General features: G+C 41.8%; 1 protein-coding gene across 2 annotated transcripts in view; it reads right to left on the bottom strand.

The window, feature by feature from the left end:
• SGCG (sarcoglycan gamma) overlaps positions 1 to 21,494 on the bottom strand; it is a 300,854-nt gene that overhangs the window by 38,970 nt on the left and 240,390 nt on the right. For both annotated transcript variants that reach the window (XM_082246683.1, XM_082246684.1), the window contains exon 6: positions 5,771 to 5,843. In XM_082246683.1, the coding sequence (XP_082102809.1) occupies positions 5,771 to 5,843 (73 nt within the window). The remainder of the gene's footprint in view (positions 1 to 5,770; positions 5,844 to 21,494) is intronic.

Below are 21,494 nucleotides of genomic sequence, written 5' to 3'. Positions count from 1 at the left end.
TTTATTAAGATATATTTATTTTTAAATGTTATAAATGGTGTATATCTGTATGGTAGATCCAGGTTCAATCATTTCACTATATACCATTCGCATGAAAAAGCACAGTCTGATGACTGTTTGAATATTAATAATAATTATGTGTTATAATTAAGGGACAACTAGTTTTGTGACTGGGGAGGGGGGACTACAGTATAACTTTAATATTTTACTTTTATTAGGAAGTGTATTATTCCTGATTTAATTTTCACTGTTACATTCATAAAACCGTAGTCTTGTAATTTCTCACAAGATTACAGCCTGCATTCACAGTTCTCCTGTGTTCTCAGCGCTTGTAGATCGCTTCTCTTTTCCTGAGGAAAGGTGAGCTACAATTCTTCATAAACCGGCACTCAGAGTGGAGATTGCTGGCGCTCTTAACAGCAGGGTTTGTGGTGCTTAATAAATTTACACCCTCTCACTTTCCTGGTGATGCTGCCTCCTGAGATTACAGTATCACCCATATTTAGGTTACTGATCATGTGCAGTAACTTCAAATAGAATTACAGATAAGACCCCCTACTGTCACCAATGCTGACTAACTTGTGTAAAAAAGATGTATATACTTACCTATTTTCAGTCTACTCTAATCCTATCGTGTGATCTGGCTCCCCTTATTCTATGGGGGCAGTTTTTAAGACTAGTTAAGTTTTAGGCAGGAATTCTACTTTTAAAAACAGGTAATAACTAAGGTGATCACAGGCACGAGGGAGCAAGTTCTGCCTTATTTGGTGTGGGATGAGTGGACATGACCAGACTCCACCTATTACCTGAGGAGGAGCCGGGTGACGTCCCTTCCGGGTTTACGGCCGTGACCGGAGGTTGTGATTGATACCGCATTGGCGGTCAGCGTTTATTTGTATAGTCTATTGTGTAAGTGTACTACATTTTTTATTAAATATTTTTTGGAACATACTGCACCATGATGGCCCCTCTTTTATTATCTCTATGAGACATCTTGGCACTGTGAAGGATTCATCTAGAGATTAGAGGTCATTAGTGAAGAATAAGGTGCTGCTTTGTTTGGGATCCCACCATCTATCCATAACAAAAGGAATCTGAGGAGTCTGAGGAACATCGCAAGGAGCGATTATACACGCGTGTTTGGTGTGTATTGAGGTAAGCGGCCACTACACTCTATTTTATTTGGTGATAAAGAAGTACACTTTGTTTGAATATAACTTAAGCATCAAGATTCGCAGTTTATTTGAAGAATCATCACCTCATACACTTATGATTTTTTCATATACCACTGAATCATTTGGACTTTGTTTTGTATAATTTTTGTTGCACGTCATTGAGCATTTATGTTGCATGAGATTTTATTTATCATTTCTTCTGATTTTTTGAATACCACATTTTCACTCCTTATTAATGATGGATTAGCGCCGATTTTTTGATTATTTGAACATTGTCACTTACGGTGGGGACACCGAATAGGATTGGCTGCTTTTCTGTTGTATTTGATTCATTTGAAAAAAATAATTTTTGCACATATTTTTCACAGTTTGCTACACCTACAGTCAGACCCCTCATTGGTCCTCTTTCTATTTTATATTACCTGAGTAGACTTGCCTTTAGGGACTGTCTATTGTAGGATCATATAATGATCATATAACACCGCATCTTACCTTTAACTCTTTTGTTGGTGTAATCATTTTTAATTTTTGCACACATGTTAAAGTACAAACTTTATTACAGTATTGAACAACATGGTGGCGGCTGTGCTACTCTTTATCAAATTTTTATTTTCTCATATAATTTTAGAACACATAAATACAATATAATATGCATTTGTTTTTGAAAAACATACATGGGTGTGTCCCTTCCTGTACCATACTATGTCATATTCCCTTCAACGTTGGTGGAGGTTCCTTGCAAGGTGGGGTGGCAGAGCTTCACCCTCTGCCATGCAAAAGGTGGTTTAGTAGATGTTTATTTATGTATGCATGTTACTACTATATTTTGTATAATAAAGAATACATTTTTAAAATATCACACTTTTGCCCTTATATATCTGTTTTGAGACCACCTCTGTACTATTAGGTTTTTTTGCATATGCTCAATGCTTACAAGCCAGCATCCCATTTTTGGGGAGCTGGTCTGACTTGACTCAAAATTAGGTGAGACTTCTAGCAGCTTTGGCTCTAGACTTTGGTGGTAAAGGCAACACTAAAAAGCTAGTTAAAAGCATTGTGTATCCACAGATAATTTCCCAGTTATACAGTATGTATGCTAGTGTGTTGCTTGGAGCTACATATATACATGGAGGAAGCTATGTTTGCTTATTACATAAAGACTCTTTTTCCCGCTTTGCAACATTTACTGTGTTATACTGCTCATTCCCATATGCAAGTCTATGGATCAGCTGGCTCACCGAAAACAAAGCACTTTATATGTGACTAAAAGCTTATCTGAACAATGGAATAAGGTTAATTTACTAAAACTGTAGCCTGCACAGAAACCAATCAGCCTTCAGGTTTTCTTGTGTCAAAACTTAATTGAACAAGTTAAAGTTAAAAAGTGATTGGCTACCATGCACAGCTGCACCAGATTTTCCACTCTCCGTTTATATTAGTAAATCAACCCCAACAAGTCAAATACAGTTGCCTCTAGTGGCTTACAGTATCTACGAATCTCTATCATTAATACCATAAAATATGTAATAGAAAACATAAAATTACTTGTAGGTAAACACAGCAATGATAACTTAATAGGTGCTCACTTAGAATAAGTGAGCATTTCCCTTTAAGTATCTATGTGACCATAATGCTTTCGGAGAACATGCTATAATAAATAACTGATAAACCTGGCAAATATCACCTGCACTGTAAATATAATTATGACCTAATGAGTTTGCAATCACCATAGAATAGATAGTTGAAGCTTCAAAGCAACGACTAGTAATTGAAAGGACTACTTCAAGTGTTTTATGACTGACAGATCTGATAAAGAATTACAAGCAAAGAGCACATTGACCTTATTTTTATAATACAATGACTTGTAGGATAATTAAAAAAAAGGCCAAGGGCCCTGCTGAAAATAATTGAATTTGTCAAGGTACAGATGTTGTCATGCTACTTATCATGTTTAAATAATGTTAATTATCTTTTCAGCCAGCAGAGAACCTGAAGTGAAGCACTCTTACCTTGAGAAAAACTCATACAAGGATTGATGATTTATGGTCAACAATGTCCCAGGTCACAAAGTTCTGAAATTGTCTTACAATACTGGTCTCTTAACACACCACTTATTCTACAGGGGTGCTTTGTTAAAAGGAGTGCGTTTTTCACTTTGCCAGGAAAAACTTTTTTTTTTTTAATTTGAGCACCCAATCATTTTCAGATGAACTGCAAAAGGATACCAAAATTGAACCAACACCATTGGGTGTGCAAGAGGGCAGATAAATATAGGAAATAAGTATGAAAAAAGTTCAATATTAATAACCAAGATTCATTGCATACAAATCAGTGGCAATCCTCAAAAAGTACATGGCAAATAACAAAAACACTAAAAATAACCCTGCATCCCCAAAGTCACAAAAACACCAAACAGAAAACAATGGACATATATCAGCAAGATAAACATACTAATATAAAAAATTATGAATAATGAAATAAAGTGCTATATTAATGCTGACAGTTATGAAATGTTGTTAAATACATGCATGCTTAATTCCTAAAAGAAAGACCATGCTAATAAATCCTGTAAATCAGAACAGGAGTGGTGCACCCCCTGAGTAGTGGATTGGATGGTCATACTGTATCTATTTGCTGCCGGTGGTATGTGGATACAGAGTTTCTTTCTTTTTTTTTTTTTTAGGGGTTTAATATGTGCTATGTCATGTACTCTGTGGGTATTGCAACTAAGCTACTATTATGGGTGTCTGATTTATATGTAACACACTTTGGTAATTAAAAGGGAACTAAACTCTTCTATCTTCCTATCTGCCAAAGACAAAGCCATCTAAAGCTGGTTTTATATGGTTTAGTATTTGGGGGCTGAATGAAAAAATTAACAAACAGATTCCTCTATCCACACAAACGAGGTGGATTGAAGAATCCCCCCAGCCAGGACATTGCATTCTGACAGTGGGACTCTCTGCTGTTCGAATGTACTCATCAGGGGGTGTAGCTGCATTTTAAAAAAAAATAACCCTGGAAGAAAAAAAACTTGACTCAGGGCACCAAAGGTTATATCCCCATGGTCTCCTAAACCTTAATTTCCTTCAGCCACATGTCTTATCCATATAATATTCTTAAGTATTGACAAACTAACTATTTGAATCACAATTACTTTTTGGATCTAATCCAGCCTACTCTATAGTATAGTGGTATCTGGCAACACCATTTACCATTCCTCAGCCAAAATTCAGAGCAATTCCTGTAGTGAGGCAAGGTGAAAATCTTGAAATACGCAGTACCTTCCCAGTAGTAGCAAGGGCACTAAAACTGCATTACCAATGTTACTCCTGACAAATTAGCTCTGCTATTATAAGAGTGATGTATGGGTTTGTTGGTTTACTGGCTAAGCCATCTTTGCCTCCCTGCCATTTGTATCGACTTCTACACTAGCCAATAAACTCATATTTTTATTTAGCTCACTTCGGATATTATTTTACCTTTTCACGAATACTATTACACATTACTGAGCAATGGTTTATGTATCAAATTTGAAATTGCTTTGAACTAAGACCGGGAAAACATTTTTTTTGTCAATGTACGTATTAGAAAGGCGGTTTACTGATTACTCTGAATACTTAATTGCGATTTATAAGTGGGTTTGTTTTAGGTATTTTTAAGGGCTAGGTTGCACTTAAGGTGCCTTATAGGCCTTAAAGTATATGTAAACCCCATTCATGTAATTTGACCTGGGCACATCTATCTGTACTGTAGTGTTTACTTATCGCTCTTCAAAGCCCTAAGTCCTGTGGCTTTCTCCTGCTCCGTTCTTCTGTTATCAGCATGATAACTTCTGACAAGTTCTCCGACAACAGAGATAAAACCCAGGCTAAATTTTGTTTCGGGTGGGTGCTAAAAAGATGTAGCACCCTCCTAGGTAGGTGCTAGAAGAGAGTATAGTTTTGGATCTTTCTGCTTACCAGAGAGATTGCCAGGTACATTTATATTGTCTCTGTCTACCAGAGAGCAGGATCCATTGGTAGGGTCTGCTCATGGTGCTCAGGTGCACCATGACAACCTGACAAGTTCTTCTGACTAATTCACTAATGATTGGCCTCTGGACCCCCTAGTCACTCCAATCACATTCCTAGCATTCTCCTGCCCCCTCAATTGGCTTTTACTGATGGTTCTGGTCCAATCACGGGCTTTTAAAGCCCAGTTCCTGTCCCATTGCATTTTGGTCAGTTCTGGTTTCCGAATTCCAAACTTTTTCAGCAAAAAGTTTGGAATTCGACCCAATTTCGAACACCCAATGTTTGGGTCGAACCGATGGTCGACCCGAACCGTTCGATCATCCCTATTTAAGACATTCTGACCTCATTAAGAATTCATTGACAGATGCATTTAACCTGCAGACAATCTCCTGCATTTGACCTGCTTCAACTGGATTTTTCATTCCCATGGACTTGCATGGAGGGGTAAAAACCTTTTGAAGCAAACACAAGCCTGTTGACACAGGCTCTAGAGCCGTTTGCACTCCTTGCTGGTACACCAGAATGGTGCAATCCCCCAGACTTAGTAAAAGTATCACCAGTGTTATACAACATCCATACCTGAGTTGCTTTGAGGAATCCGCTCTAACTAAAGGAGTTTCCACTGAGTGTTCAAACAAAGCACCTTCAGCACCTGAAACAAAATCAAAATCATATATGGTTAACATCAAGCATTATCGATCACAAATCTTTATCTGTATATCTTAGTTTTAGCTTTAGAGTAGATGTGATTGGATTAGAAACTAGAGTAGCTTGCTCCAGAATCAGAATCATGTTCAGAGAGGATTGGGAACTTTTAGCCTGGGAGGCAAACACAAGTCATCCTTTAATGGTAGGGGCAGTTTCCTATGGATTGAAGGAAGGGTGGCACACAAAAATTGTTGTAGTGCTACAGTGATCAAGATCTGAATGGGAAAGGATCCCCACCATCCTCTACCAACCTAAAATATATTATTTGTACCAGCCTGGGGGGGGGGGGTGGGGGTGGCAAACCTATTTTTTTCCATCATATATGTGCTCCATTTCAGCTGAAGAGATGACATGCTGTTGATGTAACCCTTCTTCTGTAACTGGCTCAGAGGGACATGTTGGTCTATGAGGATTACACATGATGAGGTAGATTGTTGCTCAATGGTCAGGCTCCTCTGCACCGGTCCCTAATAAAAGTTTATGTTTCAATAAAACTACAAACAAACCGCTAGATAAATAGAAGAAATATATACAGTGTATGGGAGCTATTTTTCCTGCCTAAAGATTTGATTTTTTCTTCTACTAGTCCTGAGATTTACTTAACTTTGCCACACCACCCAGCCCTAACTGACAGGACAGGAGACATAATTTCCCCTGCTGCAGTTAAGTAACACTCTCGGCAGAGTGTACCACCCCACTGCCAGACAGTGAAATGAGAAGCAGCAGACTGATGAGGTCATCTCTGTTCTCTTATCAGCATGCTCTGTGCACTGCAACACAACTGCTTGGTTTCTTGTGCTGCCACCCATACCAAAGTCTGAGCTTTGCTGCACTAGGATTGCATTAGGCTAATATTAAGTCAAACTGATGTATTTACACTGCTGGCTTTTAAAAAAAATACATTTAAGCATGTAGTAATTATTAGAGAACTGTATGATTTTTTTTATATATTATCTACTTGTAATTGAGATTTAAGTAATGGAATTGTGTACATTACTACAGAAGTAAAGCCAGGTTTAATTCTAGTAATACAGCAATTTGAGATAAGTAAGCCTGTAAATAGGTTGGCATGGCACAAAACAGTGAAAGAATGGACAGTTGCTTTTGCAGGTACTAAGTACTACAAATATGTGCCTTGTAAATTTAGACAAGAGCTACTTTGGTCAGAGGACACCATAAGAGGAGATGTGTCAAGAGAAGAAATTGTTTCCAGCAAAGTAGGGCCTAAACTGCTTCCCCACACAAGAATACTATACAACTGGTGTCTATTATGTATCAATGCCTCTCTTTCCTTGTCTCTGTATATTTACAATTGTTTGTATCCACTACTACTTCATCTTTAGTGCTTAATGGTCATCATTCAGGAAACACAAAAAAAAAAAACATTTATAGGAATCTATGGTGTCGGGAGGAGGGGGTGGCTGACCCGGGCTATAGCCCCGAGTGGGCCCCCAAAAAGCCCCAGGTCTAGTGCTGCTGCTTCATAATTATTAGCCCCGAGTGAGTCCAGGCCAGATCTGATCTGATCCTCCGCTAGGCCTCTACTGCCTGGTCCCCTGCACTGGTTGCTAGTATCGCCTGGTGTCTAGCAACCGGTGACGCCACTGTCATCACGTCACAGCCAGGAGAGAGCAAGGCCCCAGCATTCAGAGCGGAGGAGGATTTCAATTCCTCCTCTGTGCCTAGAATTAGCTCCACCCACTTCCCTCCAATGCCTCCATCTTCTCCAGCAGCACGAATCAGAGCTGAGGGAAGGGAGCATACAGGAAGCATCAAGCTCCTGACCCACCGCAAGTCTGAGGAGCTGTCCACTGACTCCACCTGGCCTGCTACATGAACCTGAACCTGTCTGAGCCTGAGAGGTGAGGTTGCCACTATGTCCCTAACAATTAACATCTTGTTTGCTCCATTTTAGGTTCATAAATATAACATTAACAGTGCAAGTAAAAAAAAATCCAGTTGATATTTCCAGAAAGCAAGCAAGCAGTGCTCTCTGCATCTGCTGACTGTAATCAGCATCTCTGTGGACTACAGAACACCCTGTTATGGAGTTGAGGAGAAAGGGTGGTGTTCTGTAGTCCTAATACAGCTCCTGTCCTAGCTTGCTCCTTCATAGATACAGTACAATAAGTGAGCTTTGTTATCTTAGGACAGGGTGAATATAAGGCCTTTTGCACAGGGGGCAAAAAAATGCAAAAAATGTAAAGATCCATAATGCAGCAATGCCTTCAGAGTTGTAAAAAATGTAAAAAAGTGTTAAGTTTGAGTGCAGTACTATACACGTATACGTGTGTAAGTCTATAAAGGCTTATTCACGTACATTGCGACACTAGCAGCAATAGGAGGAAGGAGAATTTTATGCATGTACGCTATATTACCAAAAGTATTGGGATGCCTGCCTTTACACACACACATAAACTTTATTGGCATCCCAGTCTTAGTCGGTAGGGTTCAATATTGAGCTATAACAGCTTCAACTCATCTGGGGAGGCTGTCCACAAGGTTTAGTAGTGTGTCTATGGAAATGCTTGACCATTCTTCCAAAAGTGCATTTGTGAGGTCAGGCCTTCTCGTCCAACAATTCCAAGATTTGGTGTCATAATGGGTTCATAAAACATTTTATGGTGGGACATTAGGGTAGGGGTGAGGGGGTCAGTGGGTGGAGCTTGAGCGGGACTTACTTTAAAATGTGGGAGAGGATATCAAATTTACCTTCGGGCTGAAGCCCCACATCTTTTTCCCACCTAGCAATGCTCCTGAAAGGAATTTAGAAGGGCCTGCATACACCTGCAGTAGTGTTTAGTTCCCCCGATAATCCAAATAGCTGATATGATATGTTTTATTTTGCACGCTACCTTCCACATTCCCTCGTACGCTTCCTCATATGTTGTAAATTGCATGCTACCCTCCATATTTCCTCATACACTCCTATTGACCCATCACTATGATTGTCTGCCTCATTGGCCGATAGTAATGTTTAGGGTGTGCAATGTGGGAAGGGTTGACCAATTTTCAACACTACCAGTGAGTGCCTAAGCTTTGCCCATTCAGTAAAACCAAGCGCCTCACTTTGTTTTGATGGAAGCATGGAAGATGGTGGAAACAACAATGCAAGCCCTATAATGGCACTATGTCACTTGTGTTTTAGATGCCTCTGCAAAGGCTGTGCTGTGTGGGGAGGCTTTGGATGATCTCAAACACAGGAGAATATACCCGAAGTAAACTTGTTGAAACCTGCAACTCCCATATCATGATGACGTCTTGCCAAAGTGAAATGTTTTGGAGGTGTGGCCAGAGGTGGGAGGTTTTGCAGTATGTGCTGTCATTTTCTGCTTGTCTAATAAAACCATATGAATGCTTGAAACATTATTGTTGTGCAGCCTGTCTTCTAGAGTTTGAATACCTGCAATTTCCTACTATGGATACAGAGGTTGCAGAAACCTGGTCCTCACTCAACCTCATAGGCCTGGAGGTAGCCACACATTCTGCACCCATCGTGGTCCTGTGTTTCTTTTATTTTTATTTTTATATATATATATATATATATATATATATATATATATATATATATTTAAACATCTAGAGATGTACACACACGATTGCATGTCTGGACAACTGAAAGGCTCGGGAAATGTTCAAATATATATTTCTAAATGTCGATAATAATGTTCTTATTATACTAGCAAACTTGTTTTTTAGATTGACTAGCCCTTTAATGACAGGACAAGTCGTGACAAGCTCTTGTTACTGCTGTGCAGAACAGTTATTTTCTGTCTTTCAATCTAGTCAAAGGTAATAGCATAACCCCATCATTAGAGTTTTATGGATATATTCTGATGTGTTATTTGGTATCTCAGAAGCCCAGGCTATCAATTAAGTTCTTTAATTGGACCACAGGAGGTTTAGCATTTTTGGATGATTATTTTTCATGCCATGTTTGGGAAACACAATTCTGTTTTGCAAGAGAAAAAAAAAGTTGAAGTTGAGGTATTTGCATGGATTTAAATCTAGAACAGATCCTAGAGGAGTTATGAATTGGTAGTAAGAAGAAATATATTTTACAGGTTATTCGGTTAAGTTATCAGTGTATAGTGTTATAATAAACATTGTGAAAAAATGTAAAAATTAATAACACATGAGAGCAAAAGTTTAATGGAAAAACTGAATAATCTAAATCTAATATATAATATATACAGTGTATAAAAGATATACAGTACATACTATATATAGTACTTTGATACAACTGGAATTAGAACTCCAACCAAAAACAACAAGATAATAAAATAGCAATATTTTATCTTCTTCAATGTTGAGCTGTCCCTTGCATTACTTTTTATATACTGTACCACTGGATGTCCTTAATCTGATGATAATGATCGTTCAAGCCACTATATCTAAGCCCAGGCTCTCATGAACCCACCTCAACCCGTGACTGGACAGTAAAAGACGAAGCAACATAGTGATGATCTCAAATCTCTGTCACTCTGCTTTTGTTTCCTATCAGCATGCTCCTTGTCAGCACACGAACTGCTTTATTCTTTCACACTGGAACCCAGCTGTACTGCAAGAGGCTGATTCTAGGTTAAATTCAGGTACTTATATAGCTTGCATTTAAAAAACTTGACTTTTGTATTTCATGTAAAATCCTTTTCTTGCAGTTCATCAAGGGATGTGGGATCAGCTAAATCTGATATACCTTTAGGAGGAATTGGACACTGGCAAACAAAAAAGTAATTGTCCAGCTAAGCATAAACACTCACATGATCCTACAGTTTTTAGAAATGTAGTATTAGGAGTAGGTCATAACACAGAGGGGTGGGACCCGTGTCTCTTGATTAACTCCAAGGAAAGGATTCTATAGTGAGTACAGAAATCCTCTTTTCCCTATTGTTACCCAAGGAACACAAGATCAGTTGAATCTAAGACCACCAGGACTTCACAATGCAGTACAATATTGTAAAAACTAGGTGCCTTCTGCATCTCAAAGGGCAGCCTGCTAGGCCACTCCATGACCTTAATGTGCTTCTCTTGAGCCACTCCTTTGTTGCCTTGGTGGTATGTTTTGGGTCAATGTCATACTGGAAGACCGATCCATGACCCATCTTCAGTGTTCTGGCTAAGGGAAGAAGGCTCTTATCGAATATTTTACAATGTATGGCCCCATCCATTGGCCCCTCAATGCGGCAGAGTCGGTCTGTACCTTTAGCAGAGAAACAACCCCAAAGCATAAAGTTTTCACTTCCGTGCTGGACTACAGGGATGGTGTTCCTGGGGTCACAGTCAGCATTTTTCTTCTGTCCTCAGAAGAAAAGCTTTAGCTGAGAGGTAAATGTCTACATCCAAACAATGGATGGACATCTCCTTAGGATGCATAGATATTGGACACAGAGATGGAAGTACAATGTCCTGATTATTGTGAAAGGTAGAAACTACCTTAGAAAGAAAGGAGGCTCAAGATCTTAAGGCAACATTGTCCTTGCAGAGAACCAAGGTTCTTTACAAGATAAGGCTGATATATTAGACACTTGCCTGGCAGAGATGGTGGCAATTAGAAAGGCCACCTTGTGAGTCAACTATAACTAGGGAATGTCTCTCATAAGTTAGAAGAGCAGACTTTGAATAATTGATAGAACCAGTTTAAAGTCTAAGTCTAAACTAAAATCATCCTTCATCATCCTTAGATCAATTGTGATCTATGAGTTCAGGGGTGGACCTTTCAATCAGCTGCCCATCCATCATTCATAGAATGACTTTCACTCATACAAGATGTAGGTATGGTTTCTATAAATGGCAGAGCTGGGTGGAAATTGCAATCATGGTCGGGCACGCTTGATGAAAGCCTGTCACTACTCCCTCAGTATAAGCCACATATCCTACTGAGTGTAAGTAATGCCCATTGTTACACAGTCGCTAAGGTTGAATAAAGACACCATCTATCCAATTCAACACAAGTGCGTGCGTGGGTGTGCACGTGTGTTTATATCACTAACATTTACCATATCCTTGTACATTGTGTTCGCTAAGAAACACATCTAAAATGTTTTTGATTTTTTTTTATCATATTTTATTATAGTTTTGAAATACAAACAAAAAACAAAGACAAGAACATTGAAAAAAGTACATACAACAGTCAACCTTGCATAACTATATAGAAAAGGTCTCCAGAGGACATACTCTAATCCTAGAAATATCCTTTAAGCATTCTGAGTGTTCAGTTTACATTCAGGAACATTTTTTGGAATTAAACTACATTCCCCGCTAACTCTGGAATGGAGTTCTACATCATTACTGTTCTAACATAACTCCTTAAGCGGTTTAAATTTGGATTGCTCCTTGTCCACCTTCATTGTGTGGCCACGTGTTTTTTGTAGTGCCCTTAGGGTAACAAGTTTTCTAGTTACAATCAGAATGTGTTTAATGTTTGAAGGCGTTCCTCATAACTGAGGACCCCCAGCACCCTTAAAGGCTTGGTTGCCCTTCTCTGGACTCTCTCCAGTTTAAGCACATTTTCTCTGAAATATTGCCTGTGCCATGCACAACACAGTAAAGTCATAGGGAGATTAGAGAACTGAATGAATGGCTAAAGACCTGGTGTAAGAAGGAGGGAATACAGTTTCTAGAGCACTGGGCTGACATTTCATTGGGGTACAACCTATATGCTAAAGATGGTTTTCACCTAAATTGGGAAGGGGGGGGTCTGCTGTGCTGGGGAAGAGGTTAGTAGGAAGGCTGGAGGAGGCATTTAAACTAGGGTTGAGGGGGGAGGGAGAATTCGATTATAACGAGGCAGACAGGTCAGACAGGAGTCAGTCCCTATTGGTGGGTGGAATGGGGGAGGACTATAGCAGGTGATAAGGTTCCCATGTTACAAACAATCACTGGAAATGGTACTGTTTGTACTAAAATATAAAATATGCAAAATACGTGTGCAAAATGTGACAATGAATTAGTGTTTGTTTACCAATGCCAGAAGTCTGCCAAGCAAAATAGGTGAGTTGGAAGCTTTGGTGCATGAAGAAAACTATGATTTAATTGGTATGGCTGAATCTTGGCTTAATTCTTCACATGACTGAGCTTTTAATATTCATGCATATGCTCTCATTTGGAAAAATAGGGTAAAAAGTAAATGTGGTGGTGTCTGTCTCTATGTGAGAAGTGATTGCAAAATGAGTGTGAATGAGGACCTAGCTGATGGAGAGTGTGATGAAGCTGAAGCATTATGGGGGGGAACTGTACATAGGTGTGCATACTACAAAAGTAATAATTGGAGTGTGTTATAGGCCACCCAAAATTAATGAGGAGATGGAGACTCAGTTCCTTGCACAGATAGAAAGAGCTGCAAGGGCTGGGACAGTGATGATAATGAGGGAATTAAACGACCCGTAAATTGACTGGAGTAATGGCACTGCAAAAACAGTTAAAGGGCAAAAATGTATAAACCTATTACAAGACAATTTCTTTATCCAGTCCATTGAGGACCAGAATTGGAATGATGCTCTGCTGAACCTGGTCATCTGAAATCATGCAAAGCTTATTACTAATGTTCATATAAAAGAACATCTGGATAGCAGTGACCATAACATCATTTCATTTTCCACGGAGTCAAAAGCTTTCTTCGCATCCAACGAAGCAATGACTCTCGTGCCTCTGTTAGATTGGGTTGTAGCTAAATTTGGAGATAGACGGTGGATATTGATGTCTGTACCCCTACCAGGCATGAACCCAATCTGGCCTATGTGAATGAGTTCCTCCATCACCTTAGCCAAGTGATAGGCTAGTATTTTGGCCAATATTTTGGCATTAATCGAGGAGATTGGTCTATAGGAGGCCCAATCGTCTGGATCTTTGCCTGGCATGGGCATCAACACCACAAGAGCCTCAGACATGGAGTCCGGTAATGAATCCAGGGAGATAGACTGAGCAAGGAGGGATGTACACCTAGGTTCCAACAGATCCTGATATAGATTATTAGCTACAGAAGCCATCAACATCTCCCCACTTGAGTCTTTAATTCTACCAATGAGAGTCATTGTATATTGCCCTTTAGCAAGCCACGCCAATTGCCTCCCATTTTTGTCCCCAAATTCAAATACTGTTTGAGTAGTATTTAGTATGGACTTTTTGGTTAGATCCACCCGAAGTAAGGATAACTCACGAAATGTATGTTGCCATGTTACATAACTATCTTGATCTCGATGCATAACATAGGCAACCTCCTGCCGCCGCACCTGTTCTTCTAATTTCCTCAAAGACTGCACAGACAGCCTCCACACAGCGGCTATACAGGAGGTATATTCTCCTCTAAGCCAAGATTTGAAAGCGTCCCAAACCACAAGAGGGCCTGTGGATTCCTCATTTTGTAGCCAATAGGTGCAGAGGGCCTCCGGTAGGGAGTCCTGCACCTTAGGGTTCATAAGCCAATATCTGTCTCCACATCCCTGTCCCACAGTAGCAGACAATTGCAGGGATACAGATAGTGGGGCTTGGTCAGAGATAGAGAAAGAATCTCAGCAGAGACCACTCCTTGCAAAAGAACGGGGGGAGGCAAATGCCAGGTCTATACGGGACATTGACCAGTATGTGGTAGAAAGACAAGTGTATTCCCTGTCAGATGGATGGAGATGCCTCCACACATTAGTCAGGGAAAAAGAGGTTGCCCAGTGAGAAATTCCAAGGGACCATGAACCAGAGGGATGGAGCCTGTCCAGATCTCGAGATGGCACCAAATTGAAATAACCCACTGTTAACACATTATCCATAGAGAACTGAGCAATAGTTTAAATTAATGAAAACAAAAATTTTAAATCTGTGGGAGGAGGTAAATTGAGACCTGCAATAACATGAGGGGAATGTCAGCTATTAAGGTGTGTAAGATGACATATCTACCTCCTGGGTCCGTCTTCACTTCCAATAGTTGAAAGGGCAGGGACCTGTGCACTTGTACACTTACTCCTCTAGCATAGTTAGAGTAAGGAGCATGATAGTGTGCACAGATCCAAGCCCTCTTCAAACTCAGGACACGTGATCCACCTAGATGAGTTTCCTGCAGAATGCAGATGTATGGGTGAAGTTTTCAGAAAAAATTAATTATCAATGATCGCTTAATAGCGGTGTTGAGTCCCCTAACACAAAATTACTGAAAAATTAGCCATAGCGTGGAAGGTAGTGATAACCTGTGAGGATCAGTACACCATAGAATTTTCACATCAACACAATAACTTTAAGAGAGTGAGAGCCCATTGTACCATATTGAAAGCTGAAAAGCAGACTCACAGCCCTACATAAGCACATAATGTATCTTCCATTGACAAAGAACAAAAGACCAAAATGGAAGGAACACACAAAGAAAAAGAATAATGAAAATGCCCAAGTAGGTTTAGCAATGGCCAACCTGCCTCTTTCCTCCCCCCATCCCGTGCGACCCAAAACACTGAGAGGCACTTGAGTCCCAAACTAGGCCTAATTAGGGGGTGTGTAATCAACAGGGGTGTTCCCAGGTCTCGTAAGGGATGCAGATGTAACAGGTAATGAGCCGCAGGCCTTTCCTGCTTTGGAAGATGCTGGAGAGCATGAATTGGTATCTGTCTTCACCTGGACTGGCCAGGGGCACATTCTTGAATTATCAATCGCTTGGACCGAGTAACGAAAAAAACAAAAACAAAAAAAAAAAACAAAAAAAGACACAGTAGTAATTAACCCAGTCAGAAAGTCAAGGGGGACCCCTGATTCTAGTGAGGTCGAGTGGAAGAAAAGAAACAAGAAAAACAAAAAAACAGTTCCCTGCACGCGGTCTCAGAAACCTACACAGTTCACAGCAGGCCAGGAAAAAGCAACGGAGAAGGTTCACTATCCACCCACGGAGGGGTCCGGTATTTCAATGCTGCTTACCCGCAGCAAGCTGGTAAGCGGCTATTGCCTTAGTCCGTCCTCACTTTGAATTTCATTTGATATTGTACCAATATTGTGAGAACTGTTAAAGACTGTTACACAGTATCATACAGTCAGAGACTGTTATTTAAGGCTCCATTCACACCTGGGCGTTTTCAGCTCCAAAAACACTCAAAAGAAACGTTTCCAAAACGCCCAACAAGTAAAACCCCATTCATTTAAATGGCCCCTGTTCACATCTGAGCGTTTTAACGCCTGAAGCAAAACGCCCAACGCTCAAAAAAGTACATGAGCTTCTTTTTGGGCAGATTACAGACGTTTTCCATTGGTCTCTAGTCAATCTAAAAATGCCTGCACAAAAAACGCCTGTAAAATGCCTGCAAAAACGCCCATAAAAACGCCTGAAAAAAACGCCCATAAAAACGCCTGTAATAGCAACGCCAAGATGTGAACGTAGCCTTAAACAATCCTTTTGATCTGTAGCAGCTTCTATTGACTTTATGATTTTATCATATTTTACATCATTGTGAATTTAATAATTGGTCTATATTCATAGCCCTTTCAGGCCACAGTGGATTATATATATATATATATATATATATAGCGATTTTGTAATCATTAGGGTTGAGCGGACACCTAGATGTCCGTGTTCGACGGGTTCGGCCGAACTTTAAAAAAAAGTCCGGGTCCGTGTCCTGGACTTTTACCGAACTTTTCCCGGACACCGAACCCCATTGAAGTCAATGGGGACCCGAACTTTAAGGCACTAAAATGGCTCTAAAACACCAATGGAAAGGGCTAGAGTGCTGCAAATGGCAGCAAAACGTAGTTAAGAGCATGGCAAGTGCTCTGCAAACAAATGTGGATAGGGAAATAACTTAAAACAACAAAAAAAAACAGAAAAATAAAACAATGTTCTTCATCTCTGAAGGACGAGGCCCATATGGAGTAGGAGGGAGGTTGAGGTGGTGGTGGATGTGGCGGTGTCATAGGCGTGCGCACAGGGTGTGCCGGGTGTACCTGGGCACACCCTAATCACCTAGGGCACATAGCATTATCGCTCTGTTTGCCAGTGAGGAGATGGGAAAGATCTCCCTCGGACCTGCTCTGCTCTATTTCTCTTTGCCAGCAGGGAGAGTAATGTGAAGTGGTGCTGTTCCGCAGAGCGACTCACGCGTGCGTGCTGCAGCTGAAACTCCACTATGGCCTGCTGCTGCTCGCACAGTCTTTGCAGCATGTGCAAGGTGGAGTTCCACCTTGTGGGCACGTCACATATGAGGCGGTGAGCGGGAAGGCCGAAGTTAGGCTGCAGCGCTGCCAGGCGAGCAGCAGCAGGGTGAGAACGCCGAAAGTTCTCAAAGACGGCCCGCACTTTCTGCAGCAGCTCTGACATATCGGGGTAGTTTTTAAGGAACCTCTGCACCACCAAATTCAGCACATGCGCCAGGCAAGGGATGTGCGTCAAACCGGCTAGGCCCAGAGCTGCTATGAGATTTCGCCCATTATCGCACACCACCAGGCCGGGCTTGAGGCTCGCTGGCAGCAACCACTCATTTGTCTGCTGTTCCATGCTCCTCCACAACTCCTGCGCGGTGTGTGGTTTGTCCCCCAAACAGGCAAGTTGTAAAACTGCCTACTGTTTAGCCCTGGCCGTGCTGAAGTTGGTGGTGAAGGTATTACGCTGTCCGGATGAGGAGGCGGTAGAAAATGAGGTAGCGGAGTAGGATGAGTTAGGAACAGGAGGCAAACTGAAGCGCCCTGCAATCCTCGGTGGTGGAAGGACATGCGCCAAATTGCTATCCGCCTCAGGCCAATCCGCCACTGCATTTACCCAGTGTGCCGTTAGGGAGATATAACGCCCCTGACCGCGCTTACTGGTCCACGTATCGGTAGTTAGGTGGACCTTGGAACAGATGGCGTTGCGCAGTGCACACCTGATTTTTTCCCCCACTTGGTTGTGCAGGGAAGGGATGGCTTGCCTGGAAAAGTAGTGGCGGCTGGGCACGACGTACTGTGGGACAGCCACCGACATAAGGTTTTTAAAACTGTGCGTCTCCACCAGACGGAATGACAGCATTTCAAAGGCCAATAATTTTGAAATGCTGGCATTCAGGGCCAGGGATCGCGGGTGGGTAGGGGGGTACTTCCTCTTCCTCTCAAGTGTTTGGGAGATGGAAAGCTGAACGCTTCCACGGGACATTGTGGAGATGGTTGTTGGTGACCCAGGTGGTGGTGTTGCTGACAGATCGTCTGTTTGCGGGGTGGCAGGTGCCGGTATCACTACAGATGTGGCTGGAGCGGCCGAGACTGCAGCAGAAGAGGAAGCAGGATGAGCCAGAGACGTTTCTTGGTTTTGAAGGTGTGTACTCCACTGCAGCTTGTGCTTTGCACTTAGATGCCTGATCATGCAGGTTGTGCTCAGGTTGAGAAGGTTTATGCCTCGCTTCAAGCTCTGATTGCACAGGGTGCAAACCACTCATGTCCTGTCATCAGCACATTTTCTAAAGAACTTCCATGCTAGAGAACTCCTTTGAGCTGACTTTGGTGCGCTCGTTCCCTTGCTGCGTTGGGCAGTAGCGGGCGTAGTGTCTAGGGCACGGCCGCTCCGCTTCTGCACCCTGCTCCCTCTTCTGCTGTGCTGGTGGCTCTGTGCGACCACCGCCTCTTCCTCCAAACTACTCAGGTCAACTGCATGACGTTCATTCCATGTGGGGTCGAGGACCTCATCGTCCTCCACATCATCTTCCACCCAGTCTTCACCCCTACCCTCCTTGTCGGTCTCCACAATGCTGAACGCCGCAGCAGTTGGCACCTGCGTTTCGTCATCATCGGAGACGTGCTGCGATGATCCTTGCATGTACTCATCTTGAGAAATAAGTGGTTGGGCATCGCTGCACTCAATCTCTTCCACTTCTGGGGCAGGGCTAGGTGGATGGCCCTGGGAAACCCTGCTGACAGAGTCATCAAAAAGAAGAAGAGACTGCTGTATGGCTTGGGGCTCAGACTGCTTGCCTGATTTGCAAGGGGGTGAGGTGAAAGACGGTTGGACATCGGCTGCAGGTGCCAACTGTGACCTTTCTGCAGTAGACTGGGTGGGAGACAATGTGAAGGAACTGGAGGCACTGTCAGCAGCAAACCAATCTACTATCGCCTCCACTTGTTCTGGCCTCATCACTTCTAGGGGCGTATGATGCCCTACCAAATACTGATGCAGGTTCTGTCGCCTACTCACACTTGAGGAAGGTGTTTCACTTGTGCGTGTAGCTGGCACAGATCGACCACGTCCTCTCCTTGCAACAGGAGCTCTACCAGCAGCACCACGACCCAGGCCACGGCCCTTATTTGACGGTCTCCTCATATTTCTGTAATTTAAGATCTTGCCCTAGAAAGGTTTTTATTGAATAGCGGAATAGGAAATATGATCCAAAAAAGTGTATGTATCTCGCACGTACAAAACCACACTAGGCCCCAATTACTATTGTTTCTACCCCTAAAAGGATGGATGAGGAGTAGGAGGAGTATGGAACAGACAGCACCCTCAAATCTTCGGAAGTATGAGATGAACCTCAAAAACTTGGAAAGGTGGATCTCACACGTACCGACACAGACTATCCCGCAATTCAATTGATCCTCAAAGGTTTTTATTGAATAGCGGAATAGGAAATATGATCAAAAAAAGTGTATGTATCTCGCACGTACACCACCACACTAGGCCCCAATTACTATTGTTTGTACCCCTAAAAGGATGGTTGAGCAGTAGGAGGAGGAGTATGGAACAGGCAGCACCCTCAAATCTTCAGAAGTATGAGATGAACCCCAAAAACTTGGAAAGGTGGATCTCACACGTACCGACACAGACTATCACGCAATTTAATTGATCCCCAAAGGTTTTAATTGAATAGCGGAATAGAAAATATGATCAAAAAGAAAGTGTATGTATCTCACACGTACACCACCACACTAGGCCCCAATTACTATTGTTTGTACCCCTAAAAGGATGGTTGAGGAGTAGGAGGAGGAGTATGGAACAGGCAGCACCCTCAAATCTTCAGAAGTATGAGATGAACCCCAAAAACTTGGAAAGGTGGATCTCACACGTACCGACACAGACTATCACGCAATTTAATTGATCCCCAAAGGTTTTAATTGAATAGCGGAATAGAAAATATGATCAAAAAGAAAGTGTATGTATCTCACACGTACACCACCACACTAGGCCCCAATTACTATTGTTTGTACCCCTAAAAGGATGGTTGAGCAGTAGGAGGAGGAGTATGGAACAGGCAGCACCCTCAAATCTTCAGAAGTATGAGATGAACCCCAAAAACTTGGAAAGGTGGATCTCACACGTACCGACACAGACTATCACGCAATTTAATTGATCCCCAAAGGATTTAATTGAATAGCGGAATAGAAAATATGATCAAAAAGAAAGTGTATGTATCTCACACGTACACCACCACACTAGGCCCCAATTACTATTGTTTGTACCCCTAAAAGGATGGTTGAGCAGTAGGAGGAGGAGTATGGAACAGGCAGCACCCTCAAATCTACAGAAGTATGAGATGAACCCCAAAAACTTGGAGAGGTGGATCTCACACGTACCGACACAGACTATCACGCAATTTAATTGATCCCCAAAGGTTTTAATTGAATAGCGGAATAGAAAATATGATCAAAAAGAAAGTGTATGTATCTCACACGTACACCACCACACTAGGCCCCAATTACTATTGTTTGTACCCCTAAAAGGATGGTTGAGCAGTAGGAGGAGGAGTATGGAACAGGCAGCACCCTCAAATCTTCAGAAGTATGAGATGAACCCCAAAAACTTGGAAAGGTGGATCTCACACGTACCGACAAAGACTATAACGCAATTTAATTGATCCCCAAAGGTTTTAATTGAATAGCGGAATAGAAAATATGATCAAAAAGAAAGTGTATGTATCTCACACGTACACCACCACACTAGGCCCCAATTACTATTGTTTGTACCCCTAAAAGGATGGTTGAGCAGTAGGAGGAGGAGTATGGAACAGGCAGCACCCTCAAATCTTCAGAAGTATGAGATGAACCCCAAAAACTTGGAAAGGTGGATCTCACACGTACCGACACAGACTATCACGCAATTTAATTGATCCCCAAAGGATTTAATTGAATAGCGGAATAGAAAATATGATCAAAAAGAAAGTGTATGTATCTCACACGTACACCACCACACTAGGCCCCAATTACTATTGTTTGTACCCCTAAAAGGATGGTTGAGCAGTAGGAGGAGGAGTATGGAACAGGCAGCACCCTCAAATCTTCAGAAGTATGAGATGAACCCCAAAAACTTGGAAAGGTGGATCTCACACGTACCGACACAGACTATCACGCAATTTAATTGATCCCCAAAGGATTTAATTGAATAGCGGAATAGAAAATATGATCAAAAAGAAAGTGTATGTATCTCACACGTACACCACCACACTAGGCCCCAATTACTATTGTTTGTACCCCTAAAAGGATGGTTGAGCAGTAGGAGGAGGAGTATGGAACAGGCAGCACCCTCAAATCTTCAGAAGTATGAGATTGTGTTCACTGTACCCCACAAAGATTGTGTTCACTGCACCCCACAAAGATTATGTTCACTGCACCTCAAAAAGGATTTTGTTCACTGCACCCCACAAAGATTGTGTTCACTGCACCCTAAAAGGATTTTGTT

This window comes from Pelophylax lessonae (genome assembly GCF_965119305.1).
Source record: "Pelophylax lessonae genome assembly, chromosome: 2".
NCBI lineage: Eukaryota > Metazoa > Chordata > Amphibia > Anura > Ranidae > Pelophylax > Pelophylax lessonae.
This window is presented reverse-complemented; position numbering and strand designations above follow the sequence as displayed.